General features: G+C 40.7%; 1 protein-coding gene across 1 annotated transcript in view; it reads right to left on the bottom strand.

Annotated features, from left to right (window-relative positions):
- The window catches only part of PDSS2 (prenyl (decaprenyl) diphosphate synthase, subunit 2), a 132,564-nt gene that overhangs the window by 21,467 nt on the left and 86,983 nt on the right, over positions 1-24,114 (bottom strand). The window contains exons 3-4 of the mRNA XM_010003863.1: positions 19,570-19,768; positions 2,750-2,824 (exon numbers count right to left, since the gene is read on the bottom strand). Coding sequence (XP_010002165.1) covers positions 2,750-2,824; positions 19,570-19,768 — 274 coding nt within the window. The remainder of the gene's footprint in view (positions 1-2,749; positions 2,825-19,569; positions 19,769-24,114) is intronic.

Below are 24,114 nucleotides of genomic sequence, written 5' to 3'. Positions count from 1 at the left end.
AGCAGGAATATGTCTCATACACAACATGGAACCAAATTTCCCAGAGGACAAGATAAAAAAAAAACAAAACACAACATAATTCAAGCAGATCTCTAGTTTGTTCCAGGTCTCAGCCATGAACTAACCATTAAGACTAACCTTCACATACTGTCATGTAATTTCCATTATCTATTATGCCACCATACTAATGGTGTTTGGAGTTGACTGGGTTGCCCTTAGGAAGGTTATACTGTATTTTTAACATCCTTTTGCCAGAAAGAGTCACTGAAATAAGTCTTTGCTATTAGTAATTGGGAGAGGGCAGGGTAAACATCATGCAGCTGTGCTCGGTTTATCTCACACTTCCCTTGCAACCTACACATGTGGTGTATGTGCTTCAGTAACCCAACTGAAAATAAACAGAAAACAACAAAAGACTAAGAAAATTAGGATTAAGACCTTCTGCAGTGGCAGGAACCCAAAGGAATTCACAACATTTCTCATTTATACAGGGGCCACGTTGAAAAGAAAATGCAGTTTCTGCTGAGGTGAACTTGTAGAGCTTTATTTGCACACACAAGTAGTTGTTTTTAAATATATCTGGGATCTACTTGTATTTAGAAACCTGCTTGAATGTGAAAAATAAGATTTCAAGCATTCTTTGCAAATATCTCAAAGACCTCATCTATTCTGACATACAATGCTGTGCACAGGAGCAACCCTGAAGGCTGCAGTCTGTTTCTCCAGGGGTTATACACAGCAGGTGCAGGACTGCCAACCTCCCAGCATGTCATTGCTGCCACACTCCCACCCAGGGTCCCCTCCTCAGGCTGGCTCTGCACACGCTGGCCCGTGGCCCCAGGTGTCTCCCACATGTGCCATTATTGCATTCTTGCTCCAGGCTCTGGCTTCCTCTGAGGGGAGAGCTCAGCTCATCAGTGTGATCACTTCCCACCTACCTGGTTTCCATCAAAATGACAGAGAGAAGCTTAAACTAGGTCAGTTTTCAGAGAATCACAGAATGGTTTGGGTTGGAAGGGACCTTCAAGACCATCCAGTTCCAACCCCCTGCATGGGCAGGGACACCTCCCACCAGCCCAGGTTGCTCCAAGCCCCATCCAACCTGCCCTTCAACACTGCCAGGGATGGGGCAGCCACAGCTTCCCTGGACAACCTGGGCCAGGCTCTCACCACCCTCACACTCCACAATTTCCTCCTCATGTCTCACCTCAATCTCCCCTCCCCCAGGTTTCATCCATTCCCCCTTGCCCTCTCCCTCCCTGCCCTTGTCCCAAGCCCCTCCCCAGCTTTCCTGGAGCCCCTTCAGGCCCTGGAAGGTGCTCTAAGGTCTTCCTGGAGCCTTCTCTTCTCCAGGCTGAACACCCCAACTCTCGCAGCCTGTCTTCCAGCGCAGAGCTGCTCCAGCCTAAGGAACATCTTTGTGGTCCTCTAGTAACATGTCTTTGCTGCTGCAGAGCAAGAGACAGATACTGATCACTGGTGTCTCTGGGTGTGCAGCAGAACCCTCCTCCAGAGCTCAGCCACAGTTCCCTGCTGGCACATCCACAGCTCAATAGTCTCTGCTTGCCCACTGTGGTTGGCTGGTGCAGAGCCACCTGTGCAGGTATCTCCTGAAGCAGTAACCCAGCAATCAGGGCTTCCACTGAGGGATTAATTTTGCAACATATTACAGTAAAGCAACAGTAAACCAGAGCTGCAATCTAAATACACAACAAGTACAAACTACTTCCTATAGTTCTGCTCAAACCAGGACAAATCTTCAAGCCATTTTGCCTTCTGAACATTTAGTTCAGGTCTCTGAGGCAAACTAGGCAAATGACACAATGTCACTGTAAGTAAACCCACCTCAGTGGATTTCAAGATAGATATTCACATATACACACTGCTTATCATCCCCATACAGTGAAAACTTGCCATCATAAAGCTGTAGAGGTCATGGCAACTTTAAATTATATTCTTTTTTGCATGTGTTATGATACAGTCATAGAAATGAAAGAAAGAACTGGTTTTTGCTCCAACACCCTGCCCAAGCAAGGCTACCTCAACAAGCATCTCTACAGGTTTCCTGAAATATTCCAGTAAATACAAAAATACCTAGATCTAATTTGATCAATTTTCTTTACAGTCCTTGCCAAACAATATCACAGTACATCCATAACTGCCCTCAAAGAAAAACAAGATTGTCTGATGGGAAACACTGGCAGCCACTGGCTTTGCCCATGCCAGCTCCTGCAAAGCTTGCATGGTGACTCTTGGTGGAGAAGATGACAGTGTTGCACTTCAGGACCAACCTCATGTTGACACTACCAAAAGGTGAACATCAGACCTGATGTAGGTCTGAGAGAAAGCATTTTGTAAACATCTTTGGGCTTGAAACTGAGAGATATAAGAATGATGTTGACAACATTGTAATAAATGCCTCTAACAGAGCCTTGGCTACAAACCTCTGGGGGGGTTTGGGAAGCCAGTACAAAGATATGCCTGAAGCTCCTGTTAATGACACCTGATACTGTTTTATAAAGCACCCACAGAAATAAAATAGTCCCTCCTTGAGCATTTCTAGAAACTTCCATCAGAGTTCACAGGTGTCATAACGATGTTACTGCTGAAACTCATTAGGACTGCAGCTAATTCTCTTCCTCCCTCTGCCCTCTCCTTTGAAACAGATGAGAGAGTCATCACAATTTATTGTAGTCACACATTAATATCACCAAACTTCTTGAGTATGTAAAACTACCAAAACTCTTACCTCAGATGTTTTTGAGTTTTCATAATAAATGCCTTGAACTAAGTCACCAATAGCACTTGAAATGAGTTCCACAACCTGCAAAAGAAAAGGAGAAAATTACTTGCTATCTTTAATTATCACCAAATTTACTAACAAAGCTACTGCCAGATTTCCAGAGAGGTAAATGGTCATGACTTTCCTTGCAGGAAGCTAGCTGTGAAAGCCTGCAGGATTTACTGGGATATATTCTGCACAACCATGATCTTGTCTCCCTGCTAAAACCTCTGCTACAGGAACTCTTCTATCAAAGTTTTATTATAAATAGAAAACAAGATTTATTTTTTTCCCCCCTAAAGTGTGAACTATAGGGTGTATTCTCACAAGGACATTCACAAGAACTAATAAATCCCAGTTCATGAATATGAGACAGTACCTCATCTGGGCTTTGCTTTGTTTTGGTTTGTTGTTTTTTTTTTCCTGCCAAGCAAACACTTCCCAATACCTCTCACTGGGAGCTGTTAAAATTCTAATCTTCCTGGCTAATACAGAAAAGTCAGAATCCATGGAAAGGTAACCTTTCAAATGTGATCATTTGGTATTCAGGTGCCCTGGGAATGCACTGTGGATGTATTTAGTGCATGGCCTGAGGCTCAGCTGCACCACATCCACTGAAAGTCTGCAACACGGGAATGTTTAAATCAGATTTATCAATCTGTATTATCTTCAGGGTTCAGGCTTTTTTATTTTATTCAAGTGAAGCCTAAAAATCTGAACTTGATCCAGAATGTAAAACAAGCAGCTCACGGTCTCCCTGGAACTACTGTACAATTTAAAGTCATGCACATGAACTGTCTTAATTGGAAGAAGATACTCAACATTTATTGTAAAATTAAATGCAGGCATTTCAAATAAGCTCACCTTAAGGCTACCCCTTTAGTTACTCACAAAGTTTTAATTTCTTGAAGGTTTCATTTCCTATGCATGAGTCTATATCTGATTCCTCTTCTTGCTTCCTAAAATTCAATGTAGCTCTTATTGAATTAAAAGATTTCATTTCCATTCTTTTTTTTTTTTTTTTAATCATTCTTGTAACTGAAGACAAGAAGCCAAATGATAAAACCCCTCACAAAAAGAAAAAGATATTTTAACATTTAGGCATATTTTATTTGACAATAAAACCACATTTGTATCCTAGTTTTGAGTACTAGCAGAAAGGTTGTGCTTTCCTTTTTTTTTAAACACTGCTTCATATACATATTCATAGACACAGAGCACGAGCTAACTTTAGAAATGGTGCTGATTAAAAGTCATGGTTTTTTTCTTGCAATGCATATGGGTTAATTTGCAAGACCTATAAAAACAGCCTTAAAAAAAAAAAAAATGGAAAAAAAATATAAAAAATCACATTGCCCTTTAGGAAACTCAATACCAAAGAAATATTGTAGCAATATGAGCTGCAGAGGAACTGAAAGGACAATGATCCTACAGTGTTACCAGATGTGTTGAGTTATTTAAGTGGGGAACAGAGAAAATGAGGGGCTTTTTTTTTTTCTTCAATTCTTCTTTTTTTCTCCCCCCTCCCTTTTTTTTTTTAAGGTATCAGATAAGCCCTATTCCCAAATCCAGGAGGCTTGAGTATCGCCAATAGGTCTATGAAAGTCTGTAACTAAATGCCCAGGATCAGATTGTATTACAGTTTATACAAGCAACATCCCAAGATTCTTCTGATGGCTGGGACACATAATACAGATCAATCACTCACTAAAAAATGTTATGGTTTGTGAAATGGTCTGAGCTCAGAGACCTGCACTGGTAATACGAAGAGGAATTTACAAAGACACTGAGTCCTACTCTAAATGTCAAAGTGATAGTATGAACTTTTAACAATGCATCTGGCTCTGGATAACCAGACCTTTTCCTCTCTTGCCTGAAACTCTAGACAGAGCAGGACCCTGTTTTGGGGTTTCTTTTTTCCATCTCTCCTCTCTCTTTTTAGTGCAACTCTGCTCTCAAAGGCAATTTTAACTGACTTGGTGAAGCATTTGTGAACAATTGTACCTCTTCCTCCTACAGCTTATAAAACATCTTAGGAAAATTATACATCCACTATTTAGAAGAATCCATATATTAAATACCATTAGGCCTTTAGTGACACACTGAACACTGTTAGCAAGGATTTAGTACTAATATTACCTCCCTCCTTCCAAATACCTCATTTTTTTTAAAAGATTGTTTTTCTAAAGGTAAATGCGATCACTACCAGGAATGAAATTCCAGTTTCAAGAGCACAGTGGGATGCTTGCATGAGGCTCCGTTACTTCATCAACCCTTTATCTGATCTATGAAAAGCATCTGCTTCATAACATCAGTGGCCTGGGGTCCTGAGCACTGGGGAAAGAAATGAAAAATGAGGAAACCAGGTAATTTTTCTCTGCATCCCAAACTGACTTAAGAGGGAGAAAAATTATTACAGATTTAGTAGTGCTCATGCAATCATTGATACACTGACTGGTTCTTATGCAGCACGTTTTATCACAAAACTGGAAACAAATCAACACCCACTGTTAAACTAATTTCCTTCTGCTTTACATGGGGGAAAGCAGTGACAGGAAACTGGTTTTCCCCAAAATCTTGCCAGTGGAAGAACAGAAAACAGCATCCAAAGTTGAAGGTGTCTGTATTCATGAGTGCCTTTCTGTCTGGCCAGCGCCCTGTTCCACTTGCTGAGACTTTTGAGAAGGAAGTTTGAAGAGCAGAAAAGGTAGATGAAAACTCAAATGCTCCCAACTGCTTTTCCTCCTCTTCTCATTTGAAGGTTGAGCTTTGTTTTAAACAAGTTCAAAGCCAGGGGGAGAGAAGAAAGAACTGCCAGAATTAGTGCTTTAAAACAACAGCATCTCAAAAGAGACCAAAGGCAGCCCATTTATAATGTCTCTTCCCACTATTTTTCCACTCCTCTACACATTTTGAGAGGGCTGGTCTCCCTTACACACTCCAGAGAAGCAGGAGTAACACACTGAAAGGAAACAAACTTCCACTCTATTTTTCATTTTCCATTCTGCATCAGCATCTTCCAAGGCATTATGTTTTCTGCCACCCCCCCAGGAGATGACGAGTTCCTTGCAGGGGACAACTGAAAACTCATACAAAGTCACATCCTCACATGCTCAGCAACAGTTCTGCAAAGGTTTTGAGGGTTTGTTGGGGTTTTTTTTGTTTTGTTTGGGTTTTGTTCCCCCCTAAGGAGGTACTACTTCAACACCTTTTGTAGAGATTTGATCTCTTCTGCTTTTAAAAGGTCAACACAAAGGCCATCAATTCAGGGAAATGAGATGGATCATTAAAGCTAAACTCTCTCCTACTATTCAGGCAGACTAAGTGCATAACACGAGGTTAATTCTGGACACAGCATGTGATACCTGCTTCCACAGCAAGATAGAGCTCATGCTCTGACCTCTCTGTTTTAAGCAAATTTAAAATAGTCCAGAAGCCTGTGCTATGTTTCAATGGCAGAAGAACTCTATAGGCATTAAGATCAAAACCTTGGTGAAACTTAATTTGCCCTTTTCTGGTACAGTAATTTATTTATCAAAAATGCACAGCTTTAGCCCTTCAAGGTTCTTTAAATTTACTTTGACTCCAGTTTCTTAAGCTTAGATTTTCTAAACATTGAAGAAATAAAACAAAGCATTGGTAGTTTTCTTAGTGGTTCAGAAAATTACTCAGGATGCTTAACCAGCTACAAATTGAATTTCCTCTCTCCTTTTTGTGAACCCAGACTAAATCTTCCAGATAGCTCACTCAGAACCCATCTGTCAGATAATTCAGGGTTCAGAATTCTCTAAACATTCTCTGCACATGATGACACATAACAGGGCCACAAATTCACTGTCGTGGGTACAACAACAGTTCTTGCTTGCAGGTGATCACCCTGGGCAATCCAGCTGTGTCTGCAAAAAACAGCCAAGCATTTAAATGAAGTGAAAACTTTAAAGCTCGAATGACTACAGGGAAATTGCAGAATATTACATTTTGGTACACTACTTTATTTGAAGTTAGAAGATAGGATTCAGACTCCTTCAAGCACAGTAAAAAGAACTGATTCTTGGATCTACTCAGTCTTTACCAGTTCTGGAGCCCTCAGCACAGGACAGACATGGAGCTGTTGGAGCGAGTCCAAAGAAGGGCCACCAAGATGAGCCTTGGGCTGGAGCAGCTCTGCTCTGGAGCCAGGCTGGGAGACTTGGGGTGTTCAGCCTGGAGAAGAAAAGGCTCCAGGGAGACCTTAGAGCACCTTCCAGGGCCTGAAGGGGCTCCAGGAAAGCTGGGGAGGGGCTTGGGACAAGGGCAGGGAGGGAGAGGACAAGGGGGAATGGATGAAAAGTGGAGGAGGGGAGATTGAGGTGAGACATGAGGAGGGAATTGTGGAGTGTGAGGGTGGTGAGAGCCTGGCCCAGGTTGCCCAGGGAAGCTGTGGCTGCCCCATCCCTGGCAGTGTTGAAGGGCAGGTTGGATGGGGCTTGGAGCAGCCTGGGCTGGTGGGAGGTGTCCCTGCCCATGCAGGGGGGTTGGAACTGGATGATCTTGAAGGTCCCTTCCAACCCAAACCATTCTATGATTCCTAAGCACACTGCATGAAAAGAAGACATTGCTGCCATCACTTTTGCAACTCAAGCACCTTGTTCCCTTTACTTGTTTATTGAAATATTTTGTTTAATGTTCAGGTTAACATGACCCTGCACATGCCTTTTCTTCCTGTTCTTCATTCTAGTTTAGAAAAATTTAAAAAAGGAACAAAACAGAGCTCCATTAAATGTCTGGTGGTTTTATTTTAAATTCAGCAGCTGAAATGGAATTGATTACACAGACCATGCTACTTCAGAGTAGTAAATACAGTGTCTCTCCAGACTCTACTGGATATATTCAAGGGGAACAACAAGGAAAGGATGACACTCTTGAGGGAAGACAGGAAACAGCACGAGGAGGAACACAGCAATGGATACTGTTCCTCATCCTTCCCAAGTTCTACTTGACAAACTTCCTCAGCTTTGCCAAATTCCTTTCAAGAAGGACCTCAAGTAATTTCTTCCTTTCTTAGTAATTCTCTTACTGTCTCTTCGGGCTCCTGGTCTTGAAACAATATCCTTTCCTCACACAGCTGCTGTGACAGACCCTACTCCTTGTGGCTGATGAGTAGACTTGAAAATGTACTGAAACTTGTCCATACAAGTAAAGAAGAACATTAGATAGCCAGCAAACATTATATACACAGATGATAGTTCCTTCAACTTCCATTTGACTTCCCTCCTCAAAAAAATGTTAAGGTTTGGAAAAATTTCCACACTTAAAAATTCCATGGAAAGCTCAAAAAATTAAATGTTCTGTATTTGAAACATTGCAACATGAGGCAGCTAAAGGCAAAACTCAGTAAACAGTTGAAATTCGATTTTGACTGTTCAATAATACCTAAAAAAAAAAAAAAAAGGGAGAAAAATCTCTAAGGAGTTCCAAGAACACTGAAATTCAATTTTATTTCCTGGTAATCTCCTCAAACATGATTGGTCACACAGGTTACTAAGTGTGCCAGCCTACATAATTATTTTTTTTTTAATGTAATGTTTATTGAATCCTATTTGATTTACTATTTGAAATCCTCTTGAGTGTTACTATTTTTTGAAGCTGTCTCTCAGTTGAAACACACAGAAAGGACTCCTCCCTGTGATTGGCTTTCTGGGTAAATTTCAATGCTCTTGGAAAACACAGTTATTATTTTCTTCACTTTGTTAATGGTGTAATGGGGGGTTGGACTAGATGATCTTCCGAGGTCCCTTCCAACCCCTAGGATTCTATGATTCTATGATACAATATGCAATGTGAACACATTACCCAAGCTCACTTATTACTTGATTAAAAAAGTACTTCCTAAACATTAAAAACCCTCTTCAAATCAGCAGCAATCAATCTGAATATTGTTAGCATTGTCAAATACCTACTTAAGGTCAGTCCACCTTGAGGATTTCCAGCTCTGTTAAGTTACTCTTTTCTGCTGATGCAACACCATCCACAAAAGGGGTTTTTACTAGTGTAAAGACTTTTAGTGCATAATTTGGTCATTTTCCTTAATGAAAAATATCCTTTTCCCTTCTCTACCTCCACATGGCACCTTATATCAATATTTTGCAGACTCAGTGCAGCAGATCCTTGCATTGAAGCTCCCAACCAATTGTTGATGTGTGATTCAGGTTAGGAGAGTATGTGGTTTCTACTGCTTGACCCTTTTGGAGAGGGTCAATTAATCACATATCTTATCTATAAAACAGTGAACAAAGATATCATGACTACAGCATCCTGCAGCTATAAATAATGACACCAAAAGCCATGGCTAAAAACCACTGCTTCCAGTCACACTAGAGCAGGCAACCATTCATCTAGAACAGTTCACAAATGAATTGCAGATTAAACTCAATTAAAAAAAATCTGATCAGCTCTGAGATGACAGAAATGGTACCTGTAAGTGATATTAACTATTTTGCATAGATTGCATCTGAATAAAAGTGAATCAAGAGTTAATACCATTTAGCCCCTGACAGATGGAGCCAACTGAACAAAGCTGCAGATGTTTGTTAAACTAGCAAATCAACAACCCTCTGTAACAAAGAGTAGCAGCAATCAGATTCCAAACTCCAAGTGAAATGCTGCTGAATTTCAAAACACTAATATTCATGTCCAGTTCCAGTCCATCCAAGGATTGATTCTTCCTAGCCAACACAATGTCAAATACCTCAGTGTTTTCTTTAAAATTACAATTAACTTCTCTACATTGCTGCTATAATTTTGTGCACTGAAGCCACTTCAGATGTAAAGGCACTTTTACTAAATATTAGACCCTGGGGAGGTTCTTTTTAAAGATGAGCTTTACAGCAGTGCAAAAAAGAGGGGAGACAAATCTAGTACAATGTGTATAAACACTTGATGGGAAAGGATGAAGAAGAGGGAGTCAAATCTGTATCAGCAGTGCCCACTGACAGGATAAGGCCACGGGCACAAATTAAACCATGAAATTCCATCTGGACACATGAAAACACTTCACTATGAGGGAATCAAACAATGGAACAGGTTGCCCAAAGGGGTTGTGAGGTCTCCACCTGCGGAGATATCTAAGAGCCATCTGGACATGGTCCTGGAAAACCTGCTCTACCTGAGCCTGCTTGAGGAGACAGTTCGGACTAGAAGATTCCAAGAGGTCCCTTCCAACTTCAAGCATCCTGTGATACCAGCAACAGATGGATGAGGACCACAGCTGATTATCCATACTCACATCTGCAGCACCAGTAATAGCAACTTCTCTTGTCTTTGAAATAATAAAACAAAGGCTGCAAAGCTGGTGTCAAATATGTTCTTAGGGAAAGGTTAAGTTTACTAAGTGTCCTGGGAAATGATTTCCCTTCTATGACTAGTTAAGTTCTTGGGAGACTAAGAAAAGCCATCCAGACAAATTTTAGATTCTTATCACTACTGCTAACAGCTTTGAATTGCAACTGAATCATCACAAAAACCTATTTTCACTTTCAAAAAGTGTATTCTCTGTTGCAGTTGTAGTCCAGGTACTGTAACCTTCAGTCCTTCTGCAAAATCAACTGCCTTGGCATCAAAGTTCACCTCTACAACCAAATATGCCCTAAGATCCTACCCACCCAAAGATGGATGTTAACATGTGTTAAGCTCTCACTCAAAAAACAAGCCTGTTTGAGATAATGCTGTTAAGACATTATTTGAGCAGAAACGGGTTTGATTGCTTTTTATCCTACTATGCTCTCCATATGAATCGTACAATGTTTAAGAAACAGACCTTAAATAAAGCCAAGAAAACAGAACTTGTTTTCTTCTTCCACTACTTCAGCTATTAAAAGAATGAAGTTTGTGTCACAAATACTGCTCATGGAGGACATCACCTTCCACAGCTTCTTGAAATGTCATTAACACTTTATAATTGTGTATCAGCTAAAGGTATTTAGCAATGAAATCCCCCATGACAATTATTCATTGATACAAAAGAAGGAGCTGCAATGTGTGGAGTAGTTGACACCCCAGAGGGAAGGAAGGACATCCAGAGGGACCTTGACAGGCTGGAGACGTGGGCCCGTGCCAACCTCATGAAGTTCATGAAGGCTAAGTGAAAGGTCCTGCACCTGGGCTAGTGCAACCCCAGGCGCAAATCCAGGCTGGGGGGAGAATGGCTGGAGAGCAGCCCTGAGGAGAGGATCTTGGGGGTGGGAGGAGATGAGAAGCTGGACATGAGCCCCCAGTGAGGGCTGGAGCCCAGAGGGGCAATTGTGTCCTGGGCTGCATCAATAAAAGTGTGGCCAGCAGGGCCAGGGAGGTGATTCTGCCCCTCTTCTCTGCTCTGGTGAGACCCCACGTAGAAAACTGTGTCCAATTCTGGAGCCCTTAGCACAGGGGAGACATGGAGCTGTTGAGGAGGGTCCATAGGAGGCCACAGAGATGATCCAAGAGCTGGAGCAGCTCTGCTCTGGAGATAGGCTGAGAGAGTTGAGGTGTTCAGCCTGGAGAAGAGAAGGCTCCAGGGATACCTCAGAGGTTCTTATTTTTTAAAGGCAAACACCTTCATTTTTCAAAGAAGAAACTGTCTTTCAAAGATTTGAGGCAAACGCTCAAAAGTGATTATATTCAATATTTCCTTAACCGTTAGCAAGAAACTGTATCCAAGTTGTTTTCTCTCCAGATTGCAAACCAACTCTATTACTCTTTGGGGCCAAAGCATCAATGAGTTTAATGGTGCAGACATCCCATTTCTTTTTATGGGATTTAACACAGTGAAAATCACTGTTTCAGGCAGTAAAATTCCACGTGTGACCAAAACATTTTTCTACTGGGCTCCAGCACCCTCCATCCCAAAGTGCAGATGAGGCCTGAAGCTTCAGAGAAAGGACAGAATCACTCATGATGTGCTTATCCAGTTGCTCAGTGGGCAAAAGCAAATTCATTCCTCTTCCCTTGCAAGTGTTCTTATGTCCTGAAGCATGAGGTTTCATTACCCTTATCATAGACTTAGTTTGCACAGCATCAAAGGTTATTAATGGTCATAAAATCACCTATTGCTGTTTCATCTGTAACCACTGTATTTCTTTTTATGGCAAGCTTATTCCACACTTTGATTACCCAGAGCACTTGCAGAACAATGTTGTAATCCTGCAAGCTGGATCAGCAGTCATTTTATTCACATTATCTATGTGCACAATATAATATAAGCAATAATCTTTGCCTATTATTCTGACAACACAAAATCCCATTAAGGTCAGTGGTTCAAGAACTCATTTGACTTTGTTGGAATATGAGCTCATTAAAATAAAGCATAAATGGCACCTGAGCAGGACCCAGAAGATGTCTAGAAATGGGAGAAATATGGGAGCATTGTGACCAGCAGGTTGAGGAAGGGAATTGTCCCACTTTACTCCACTCTCATGATACCCCCTGGCAGGGCTCTTTTCATTTCTGGCATCCCCAGGACAAGAAGGACATGGAGCTCTTGGGCAGAGTCCAGAGGAGGCCACAGAGATGATCCAAGAGCTGGAGCAGCTCTGCTCTGGAGACAGGCTGAGAGAGTTGAGGTGTTCAGCCTGGAGAAGAGAAGGCTCCAGGGATACCTCAGAGGTTCTTATTATATTTTTTAAAGGCAAACACCCTCATTTTTCAAAGAAGAAACTGTCTTTCAAAGATTTGAGGCAAACGCTCAAAAGTGATTATATTCAATATTTCCTTAACCGTTAGCAAGAAACTGTATCCAAGTTGTTGATCACTGCCAGAATATGTAGGAGATGAATATTCAAAAGAAAACAAAATTTATTCTAAGAAATTGAAGCAATGAAAACTTGTGATGTTTAATTCTGCTGTGAGAAAGGACTCTTAGGAGCCAACGGCTCTGCTGCTTCATTCACTGCCTACTTAGAAGAGGTAGAACCACTGTATGGCTTTCCTAAAGCAGAGATGTGCATATTATAGAATATTCAAGGTTGGAAGGGACCCTCAAGATCATCCAGTTCCAACCCCCTGCATGGGCAGGGACACCTCCCACCAGCCCAGGTTGCTCCAAGCCCCATCCAACCTGCCCTTCAACACTGCCAGGGATGGGGCAGCCACAGCTTCCCTGGGCAACCTGGGCCAGGCTCTCACCACCCTCACACTCCAGATTTCCTCCTCATGTCCCACCTCAATCTCCCCTCCTCCAGTTTTAATTCTGAAGGGATCTTTAAGGTCTCTTCCAACACAAACCATCCTATGATTCAAACGTACAGGATTATTTTTCTCCTAATGCTTAAAAGCTTTGATCAACTACAACAAAGAGTGTCTTTTTGCTACCAAAGGAACTTCCCATGACTATCAACAAAATTTTAGTAAAGAAATCTTACTAAAAATCTCATGTTTGAGAACACTGGGCAGAAAAAACAATACTTGCTTATTTGAGTTACAATCTCTTTCCTGTTCTGTTGAAGGTAAATTAAAATCAAATTTACCTCTCTGAAGTGGATGCAAAATAGTAAATTTTATGTACCCTAAAAAAGTATTAAAATAAACAAGTTTTCTTAATAATTTATTCATAATTACATATGAATCATACCAATGTATTTCTAAGTACTGAAAATGTGTTTGCATTCTCTAAGCTGTGTGCCAATAGTGAGTACATATCTCAATTATTTAAGATACAGAGCTGCTTATTTAGAGATGCCCAAAGAAGATTTATTCTGTAATAAGGCAGCCACCATGGCTAAAATACTGGAATTCTTTTGTTTTCTTCTCCCCAGTTACCCAGTTAAAAATTCTTCCTTTAAGCATTTGTTTCCATAAATCAGTTAAGAGCTCTTTAAACTTATCTATAGTTTTCAGTAGTGCCTGATTTTGAGACACACCCCTGTGGCACTCTAAAATACTAAATCAGAATAAAAATGCTCAGCAATATAGATACTGTCCTAGTTCCTATGTGGGCCAGTACCTCACCATCAGACAGTGCCTCAGAGGAAGGTACAGCCAAACAGATGTGATAAAACACTTCAGAAAAGCTCTTTATCCTGCTTCTAGAAAAAAAATTGAAGTTTATTTTTATTTTATTTTTTCTCCTCATTTCAGGAACTCAACTTCACTATCAAGCTTTATCTTAATCCAATCTGATCTCTGGTTCTTACCAAATCCATGCCCAGTGCCACCTAGCTGCTCTGTGAGCTGCTTTTAAAAGTAATCATCTCTAACATCAGCTTGTATCAGGATAAAAAAAAGAAGTAGGTAAGTGAGCAGAGGCAAATAGAATAATTAAATATAGACACGTGATTTGAAAATTGTTCTAATATCAGCTTCAGTTTTCTATATTAACACTGTAACTGGGAGCAAACACTTTACTTCTTGCTCTGTCCCACTCCATGATTTTTCCATCCTGCCTTGTCTGATCAATACAGGTACTGACTCTCAGGAAAACTCAGATTAAGGGTCTTTGTTTAGTGTATGTAAAATATAATGTAAATATCCTGAGCGAGTATTTATGGTTAAGATTTTCCACCAGAGAAAACAATGAAGAACAACTCTTTCAAAGTATCTTGAATTGCTCTGAAAATGACTCATCTCACAACTAAGTTTACCAAGCAGCACTTTTTACTCACCTCAAACAAAATGAAAAGTGCTGTTCTGAGGGACAGTAATTCAGACCTGTTACAAGTCAGTGGCTGCTAATGGCTGCCTCCAGCTTGGCAACAAGACATTTCCTTCCAAAAAGGGTATTTCTTACATGATTCTTAGTGGCATGCACTCTTAATGTTCTTTAGAACATGTTTTCAGTTTTGAAAAGAGGACCAGAAAACTGCCACTGATTCCAGGAATCACTTCTTTAGCCAGTTCATGATTTGTCACCGTTTTAACACTTCAAAAAAAAATTTTTTTTTTTAAAGTTCATGTACTACCTGTCTTAAAAATTAAAATGGTAGATTTTAGCTGACTTGTTTTGTCAGTTCCCAAAAATGTCGATTTACATCCACAGAGGAACTGGTGCAATTGCAGCAGGGACATACTCTCTGTATCCCTCACAGGTCAGCAAGGAGCCAAGTTGCTCAAGTTCAAAACTGAGTCTGCCCCACAGGAGCAGAGCTGATGCTACAGGAGCAGAAACCATGGTTCCAGCTAAGCAGTTCTTTCATCAAGCAGACTGTACATGCAGCTTGTTTCAACAGGAAGACTTAGGAAGACTTAGATGAGTAACTTGTTCATGTTTATGCAAACAAGGGGCTTATTTTGTCAACAACACATTTATGCCTTTAGGAATACATCAACTTAACATAAGGAAATGCATCCACTATATAAGTACTACATCTGTGCTACTGCTTATTTATAAACAAATAATGCTTAATAAAACAATGCTCTGTAACTTGGTCTTCTGGCAGAGCTCTGTGCTGACAGACAAGAGACTTAAATTCAATTCCAAGCTTTCAGGCTGTAAATTTTGACATGCTTCTGTGAGCAGTTTAGTCATTCCAACAAGAGCTCACTGAATTATAGTGGGGAAAACCAGCCATTCTTCAGTTTTCAATAACTACAGAGAATGTTGCCATTACATGTATTTCGGGCTGTGTTTATTTTTTTGTTTGTATACGTTGGTTTCTGATGGTGTAGGTTTGGTTGGTTGGTTAGTTTGTGGTTTGTTGTTTTTTTTAAAATGCCTTCCTATTGGTTCATAGACCTGCAAGCAATGGATTTAAGGATTTATTTGATCATTTTCTCTAGTCATTACCACATCACAGCAGGCATTGCACTAAAACACATTATGTCATCCTTCTGAAGATTTATGTATCCCTGTCTTTGGAGTGTGGGAGGATCAAAACTGGTCACAATTACATCTTTGATGTCCCCTCTCCACAGTTTCATAAGACAAGTGATGATTGAGATGTCCTAGGAAGCTCCAGCTTTAATGCTGCAACAGGTTTCTTCCAACTTATCTGTGACACCCCCTGAAAAAGCACATTATTTGATAACACTTGTGTTAAAAAGTCTGTAACATCTGGCTGACAGGTGACAAAAATGCCAATTAGAGGTTTTTTTGGGTTACTTTTGCTATGTTTGCACCTAAATGACATAAAAAATATTACAGGAAGTGAAAGCTACTTCAGCAAAAATCAAAGACACACTTTTTGCTACCAGAGTCAAAGAAGCACTTTCAAGCAACAAAACTTGCTCTGAGCACCTTGATCAAAGCTAGATAAAAAATGTAAAAGATATACCTTACAAAAACCAACTCTTAAAGATATCCTTCCACATTTCTTAATAATTTATTCATGTATTTATTTAAAACTGCATAAGGTCATATACCCCACAGGTAGCTGGGAGGTACCTTATTCTGTTAGGCAAATGTCATTTACTTTTTAATCTCTCTCACATCTCCATGTTTATGATGACTTTTACAAGCATCTTAACACAATCCTAGTCTCAAAACACTGCAGCCTGAAAGTGAGAAAACCTATCAACATAACCCCATAATTCCATTTAACCCCACCTTAATCCAATAAATCAGCACATTACCAGGTGTTAGCTGTGTTGTTTAACTAGCAAAACCCAACCGTGCCTTTCCTTGTCCATTCCTAAACTCACTCCTGATGCACCAACTACTGAAAGATCCAAACCCAGCTCCTCTCAGGGTTCAATTCTGTTCTAAAATCCACGGATTAGCAATGTCCAGTCTACCACGGGATGCAGGTCTAAAGTAAGGTTATATCCATATTATCTAAGGTTATACACATGTTATCTTCAATCAACAAGGTAATTCATCACACAGTCAGAAGGCCAAGGAAAGCCACCATCCAAAACACAAAGTACACAAAAAAAGAGGATAGTTTATAAAAGCTGATCAAAAAAAGTTAACATGAATGTATAAAAGTAGCATAAATACATGATGCATGTGATCTGATCAATCTAATGCTCTGCAGTTGTAAAAGCTTGTTTGGTTTTTTTTTAAAGAAATTACTGCTTATTTTAAGCATGATTATCTGAATAAATGCAGAACTTTGTCATGATCATGAAAACGTGGCACTTGGTTGCACCTGCCCTTCAGTACTTGATTTTGAGCCCCAGTCAATACCAACTTTGTAATCAGAATTAATGTCTCTTAATTTCACAAAGCAGAAAATGTGAATGCTTTCTTCTGAATTATTATGTATGATCAAACCCCAACATTTTAGATGGCTTTATAACAGCAGGACAGCAGAATTTATTTTACAGAAGGCTAACTAGCTGACATTTCAAGAAACCTAGAGTCCTTGTACCTTAGATATTAAAAAAACCTAAACTAAAATACCCCTCCGAACCCTTATATTGCATAACTTTAGTAAACATATGAGAAGTGTGAGCACTAGTTTAAAAGAAATCCCCCAAAACACTGACTTTGAGCCTCGACTCTTGTTAACATCATTACAGTTATATTCTACAACAGTAGCAAGAGGAGGAAAATTACCATGAATTAACAGCAACAATTCCTATATTTAATGTTATTTAAAAATCAAAGTGTTACCTAAGGCAATTACCTTGCAGCCTTTTAATATCTACAGGGAAAAGCCTAAGGGAAAATAATTGACTTTGCTAATTTTACCCTTGACAATTATAAAATAGCTCTGCGTTTCATTATGGCTACAGAATTTCACATCTAATTGTCAGCCCCGAGAGAAGCACAGAGATAAATGCATCATACACAAGCTTCAACAAGAGTTTAACAGCATAAAAATAAAATTATCTTGGTGGTTTCAGTGAAATGTTAAAACCCCCTTTAGTTTAAATTCTAGACTATACAACAGCTATGCACATCTATGGAGGTCACAGCCCACCATGGTCAGTACCACGTATGATATAATTCTGCTCATTCTATAAGACAACTGGCTGAGCTACCAGTTAAATGCCAGAAAAAAAACCAACAAAAACAAACCCCAAAACCCCAGCACTCCCATTTTTACTTCTATCCATCCAAGAAAACAAAACATTATGAAGGAAAAAAGTCACAGTTATTTCACACTGCTGAAAAACAGATGCCAGATTTGAAAATTCCTCATTTACAAAAGAATAAATACAGTATGTTTAAATCATTGCACCTGTCAAGAGATTTCTATAGCTCCTGCTTCAATTTTTTCTAACTTTGCTAGATGGGTAAGACATATGAAAAAGAATAATTTCCTAAGTCAATCAGTTCCCATAATGGCATCCCACTTATCGTGTGTAGAAGCTCTGAAAGTATTTAGTTGTCAGAAAAATGGGGGAAAAAAAGTGCTAAAATGTTTTGGCAGAATTTTCCGACGTGAAGTATAATCATTGCTTTAAAAAAAAAACACAATAAGAAAATGTTTCTTTGCACTTGTGCCTCACTTCACTGTAGGCTTGTTTCCTGGCAAGACTTCAGTCATTATACATGGCTGCTGCAATACTTAATCATGTAGTAAACGCAAAGTAGTAGGTGCTACATTTTCTAAAAGGTTGCTCTTGGGTTGAAACAAAAAACGGATGCAGGGTTAAATATTTTGGTGTGTCTTGAGAATCTTACTAAGTGCTAAAAAAATAAATAATGAGTGCATCCAAATCAACAATAGTCAGTAAAATCGATTGCATCCCGTTTTGGTTATGGCATGACTAAAATTTTGCACTATTCAAAACTTTTAAAAAAATACTTCCTACCAGTTATCACCATAACGGCTAAATGGTTCTAGCAGACTGACATCTCATTTTCTGTCTCTCCTCCTGAATCTCAGCTCTATGTTACAAAATGACACCACTTTTGAGAGCAACTGTCACACTCATGATGAAAGCAGTAGAAAAATACTCAGCTACCATCCCGAGGAGCTTTAGCATGAGAATCTATAAACAAAAAGACTCCTTAAACTCAGGATTGGAACTGTGCTGATTACTGACAGCTGGATGTGTGACAAACATTTATCTCACACTTCCATATGGCAGCAATCTTCAGATGTATTAAAAGTACCCCTGGAAAAAGGAATTCTTTTCTGTTTCCACTGGACACAGGTAACTAGGTGTTACACTGCAGTTGCACAGGGATGCCCAGGAAATCTCTCCCCACCACAGGTTTTAACAAGCCAGACAAACGTGTGAAGAATTATTTGGTGTAGCTGATCCTACCTGGGGAAAAGAAGAACCAGCTACAGACATGATCTCTTAAGGTTTCCATCGGTCCCATTTGCTACCAACATACATACCTACAATTCTTTTCTCATAAAAAACATTTCCTGTAAAGTTTCAAACAGTTTGGCTGAGCAGCTGGACTGCAGCTGCCCTTTAGAAGCCAGTACTTCTATGTTAATAGGGCAATCCAATACTCAGGGGCACCCAAATGCCTAACAAGGTAATTTTATTAAGAGTAAAAAGTCACCTGAGTGCTCTGTAGACAAAGAAATGAAGCCTTTTCCCCCAAGAATTCCCTAAGACAGACAAACCTTTCACAAAGCACAAGGTGAAACAAAACAACAAACCTAGCATGTCTTCAGCTGGCAGTCTGCCAGAGGTGGTGTAGTCTGACATGGCATGAAGTTAAATTCACCAGATTAACCACTCACCCCTTACTGCAGTGCTCCAGAATGTTTACTAAAGGCCTCACCACAGCAATTCTACAGAACAATGGTAAATATGTTCACAGCAGCAGCCTGTCAATCTATCTACAGCTGTAATGTAACTGTGCTGCTTTTTAAAGGATGCTCCAGTTATACAGACACCATAACTGCTCATTTATTACAGGGTCTCTCTTTCAGAAGATTCACTAGTAGCTCTAGCAGTAGAAGAATTTTTTAATTTCCTTTTACCTTGGTATTCTGCAACTGTGCAAGGCTTGTGCAAGCATTTGCTAGAAGAAAATCCCCACTCAAAACAGCCATTTTATTTCCAAACTGCATATCCTTCAGTGGGCCATCACAGGACTTGAGCTCCCCGATGTTCACGATGCCACGATGCACCAGAAAGGCAGTGTGGATCAGTTCTGTAATCTCAGCCAGGCTTCTTTGACTGAAAGCAAAGAAGATGTACAATTAATTTTGATGCTGTAAATAAAATATAGATTCTTCGGGGGAAACAAAACACAAATGCTAAATAGATATTTTATGAATTATCATGTAGCTCTTCTATGGAAGCCACAACCAGGAGATGTTAAGCACAGAGAACTATCACTTTAAGTATTTCCAGGTAAACCCTGGGTACCAACAGGTTCCATTTAGAGGAATGCTGCCCTTTGTTTGAATTCTTTCACAAAATAAAGTGAAGTAATCAATATAGTCCTCATGGTGCTTTCTTTTTTTTTTTTTTGTTTTGTCTTCTAGAAGCTTGAGGGACACTGACATGAAGAAAATGCCAAGCAGAAAGTACTGATGGGAAGGAACAAAGGATGTATCAGCAGGGGAGTAGCAAGCAAGCTGATCTGAACACTGTTAAGAATGCTGCAGTCAATGACTGCTCAAATTAAAGGTAAATTAATAACAGGATACCTTGCAGTTCAATAATACCAAAGGGGGAAGGCACTCAGGGCGGAGAGAAGCAAAAGCTGAACATTTTTAAATGTGTACTAATACGGTTTCGCTGGTTGTTTTGGTCAGAAGCAGCAAAGGTGATTGCCCAGCAAAGGGGCAGAGCCAATTTTATTTGGACAGGTTTACTAATCACTTCTTATTCCAACACACACTGTGCTATGTTCTGAATTTAGGGATTTCAAATCCCTGTGGAGAGGCTTGCCACAGAGGTTATCCCATAGAGGCTTACCCTCTATTTATTTTCATTTTTTGGAAAAGGCCTGAAAAGAGTCATTAGCACAGCCTTCTCCTCCCCTCCTCTGTCAGTCCAACCCTGTAGCCCCTGATAGTTAGTGACTGTCACTCCAAAGAGCCCAGAGATGTCACCTTAGCTCACAATTACAACAGGGCGATGAACAGACACAACAACTAAGCAGGGACAAGGAGGGAGATCAGAGCAAAGCACCCTCTGAATGCTGCAAACCTAGACATACACAGGCCTCCCTCTGATGAAATCTTCAGCACATCCACATCTTTTCTGACTCAAGCATTTCACTTTATGTCATGGAGACTTCACACAAAAACACAATGCATGCTCTCAACAAGCCATATGACCCTAAAGTTCAAATTAAATCACAACCTGGCACAAAGGCATGTTACACTCCCTGTGCTTTTTCAAAGGGACTAAGCACTGATTCACTGAGTAACCAAACTGCTCTGTACCTTCACATATGCATAGATCTGCTGATACATGCTCAGGATAGATCCTGCCTTGGTACCAACACAGCACTGAGGAAATTATTTCCTCTGGAGAGTGCAGATGTGCTGCACCCACCCCAAATGATATTAATCTAAAGTGACTTTCTCCCCCAAACACATCTGACCTGTGAAGAGCCCCAGCAGCAACTGTTCCAGGTCAATCATCCGTGCCAATTAGCAAGAGAGAAGAGCCACATCAGAAGAGCCACACAGCCTGGGCAGGCGTGCAAAAGGCAGACGAGCTTGAGGGGAGAGGATAAACAGAGGTTCCCAATGTATTTTGTCACACAACAAAAAACCTAAGCTGTTTTAAAAGCAGCCTTTCTAATTCACAATTTTTGCTCCGTGCAGAGAAAAGCCCTCTGCAAACAGAGCAGCAAGCCATTCTCCAGGTGGACAACAAAACCGAAGGTTGATGGTGGCTTTCAAAGAGGTGAGGGAGGAACGCGCGCAGCTACAGCCGTGGTACTGCAATGGTGCTTGGCTTGGCTCTAACAAAGGGTTAATAAAATTTCAAGCTGGGAGAAAAAGACTAACAAGACATCCTGATGCTCCTGCTGTCACTGTCAGGGCAGCCCTTGGAGAAAATGTCCGTATCAATTCAGTTTATCAGATGGACAGCTGATCAACATGAAACAGACTTGCTCTGGGCAGACTGAGCCGCGCTACCTGTTATGAATAGCAATGAGAGCCCCTGCTCCCTGCTGCCGAGCCCTGCCACCCCTGCTGCAGATCCCAGGACAGATGGGGATCCCTAGTGACCAGCACACAAAGCTGCAGCCAACTCTGGCCACGGCTCATTTCCCCCAACTGGAAGCAGGCGTTAATATCCCGAGGAGATCAGGGCCACCCCTGTGACCCCCAACTACCGAAGCAAAAGAACGACTGTCCTATTTCTTCATTTAATCAGCTTTTAATGAAGGGAATCAAAATCCCCTCTTGGACTTGATCGTCGCTCTTCCTGAAAAGGTTACACAAACACATCAGTGTCATGCTTTCCAAATGCTTGGGATCTGAATGTTTTCATTTCTTTTTCTACCACGCTTTTGTTCTCCAAACGTTATTCATATTAGATGTGCTAACGAGAGAACCATGTTAGGCAAATAATCTGTGTTTAATTTGGATCTTACAGACTGCTCTTCCACCCTCTCTCTCTAGCAAACTAGAAATGCAAAAAGCAAAGCTATGGCAGAAACCCCAGGCAATAGGTTTCATAATGGTTTTGGTGATACCCCAACTTAAAACCCAGGCACAACCAAGAAGTCCCCAGTGCTGCTGTGGACACAGGATGGTTCTTGCCATGACTTCATAAAGCATCCAAAAAAACCCCAACAAATCAGCTATGAAGTTGCTACTGAATGGCTAAAGCAACACTCTATGCAGCTTTCTTGATCTGAAGCACAATTCTGTGATCAAGTAATTGTGTATTTGAAAGCATCTAATCCCAAAATATAATAAATTAATGTTTATGCAATGCAGGACTTACAACAACGTCTGACAGGGAACAAAAGCAGAAACAACAGGGCAACAGGATTACAAACTCCCACTGCTTCCATCCTGTTCTTGCTCCAGAGCCCACGTTCACACAACAAAGAAGTGGTTGCCACAAGAATTACTTAAATAGCAAGGTAGCACTGAGAAAATAGTGTTTAAAAAATACACAAAGTATCTAAAGGGAAGCAGGCTAAGAATTAGGAATGCTTTTTCACCAAATGGCAACATATTTCCACCTGTCTCTCATGGCCTTCAGCACTGCAGCAAGAACTCCCTGCCCCAGGGAACCAACTGCCCCAGAAACTCCACACAGAGATCACATTTCAAGAGATGGCACTGTTTTGAGCTCCACACATCCACACATCCCTTAATCTTCTTTTCTTTCTTCCCTTCCAAAGATCAACCCACATACAGTAATGTCACTGCAAAGAGAGTGGTAGAGGGACTTGGACCATACCAGGGGGATCTTACTAAAACGTTTTGATGGGTCACAAGTTCTCCTGTTAGGGTCATTATTTAAGCAGAGCTAATTGTGAAACACAGTTCCCTGCCCTCCACCCTCTCAGCTAAGACAATCCCAGACTCATTGAGGCTGGGAGGGACCTCTAGAAGTCATCTGGTCCAACACCTCTGCTCAAGCAGGGACACCTAGAGATGGCTGCACAGGACTGCGTCCAGAAGGCTTTTGAGTATCTTCAAGAACTCCACAACCTTTTTGGGCAGCCAGTAAACAGGACAACAGTTCATACTGGCTTATTACCCTTTTAAGCCAAATGCTATCTACCACTTAAGTGAATATTCTCCCACCCCCTTCCAGTCTTTGATAAGATCCTCAGACTTCTTCTTGGCTCTTTAATATTTTTTTTTGCTGTACTCTTTACTTCATTAAACATCTAAACTTATAGGCTTTTCTTGCCTGTGGTGTGTTAAAAGGGAGCAGCATGTAAGTTGTCTTTTCTTTTCTACCTGCACAACTAAAATCTCTGTAAAATGCTTCTATAAAGCATCCCTTAGGTTATGAGCTCCTCAAGCTGTAAATGTCATCCAGGAAAGTATAAAGAAAACACTAACTTGACGAGTAATTAAAAAACTCTTCAGCAAGGTCAACTGTAGCTATATTGGCTTACAGACTGTGAAACACCAGCCTGAAGGAAAATAAAAGAAAAATGAAGTTATATAGAGATCCTGCAGCAAGAAAAAACAGTGCAATTTCTATTCTTCCTTTTTGCTCCCCTCCCTCAATGAAGTCACACAGATCACTGACATTCACCTGTTTTGGGGAACTTTGATAAACTGCTGAGCATACTTCAAGAAGTCTTTTATATCTGCCCTTATAAACTAATGCAGTAATTGCAACATCACAGAATCATGGAAGGGTTTGGGTTGGAAGGGACCTCAAAGACCATCCAGTTCCAAGCCCCCTGCATGGGCAGGGACAACTCCCACTAGACCAGGTTGCTCAGAGCCCAATCCAACCTGCCCTTCAACACTGCCAGGGATGGGGCAGCCACAGCTTCCCTGGGCAACCTGGGCCAGGCTCTCACCACCCTCACACTCCAGAATTTCCTCCTCATGTCTCACCTTAATCTCCCCTCC

Source organism: Chaetura pelagica, unplaced genomic scaffold (genome assembly GCF_000747805.2).
Source record: "Chaetura pelagica isolate M959 unplaced genomic scaffold, ChaPel_1.0 scaffold128, whole genome shotgun sequence".
Taxonomy (NCBI): domain Eukaryota; kingdom Metazoa; phylum Chordata; class Aves; order Apodiformes; family Apodidae; genus Chaetura; species Chaetura pelagica.
This window is presented reverse-complemented; position numbering and strand designations above follow the sequence as displayed.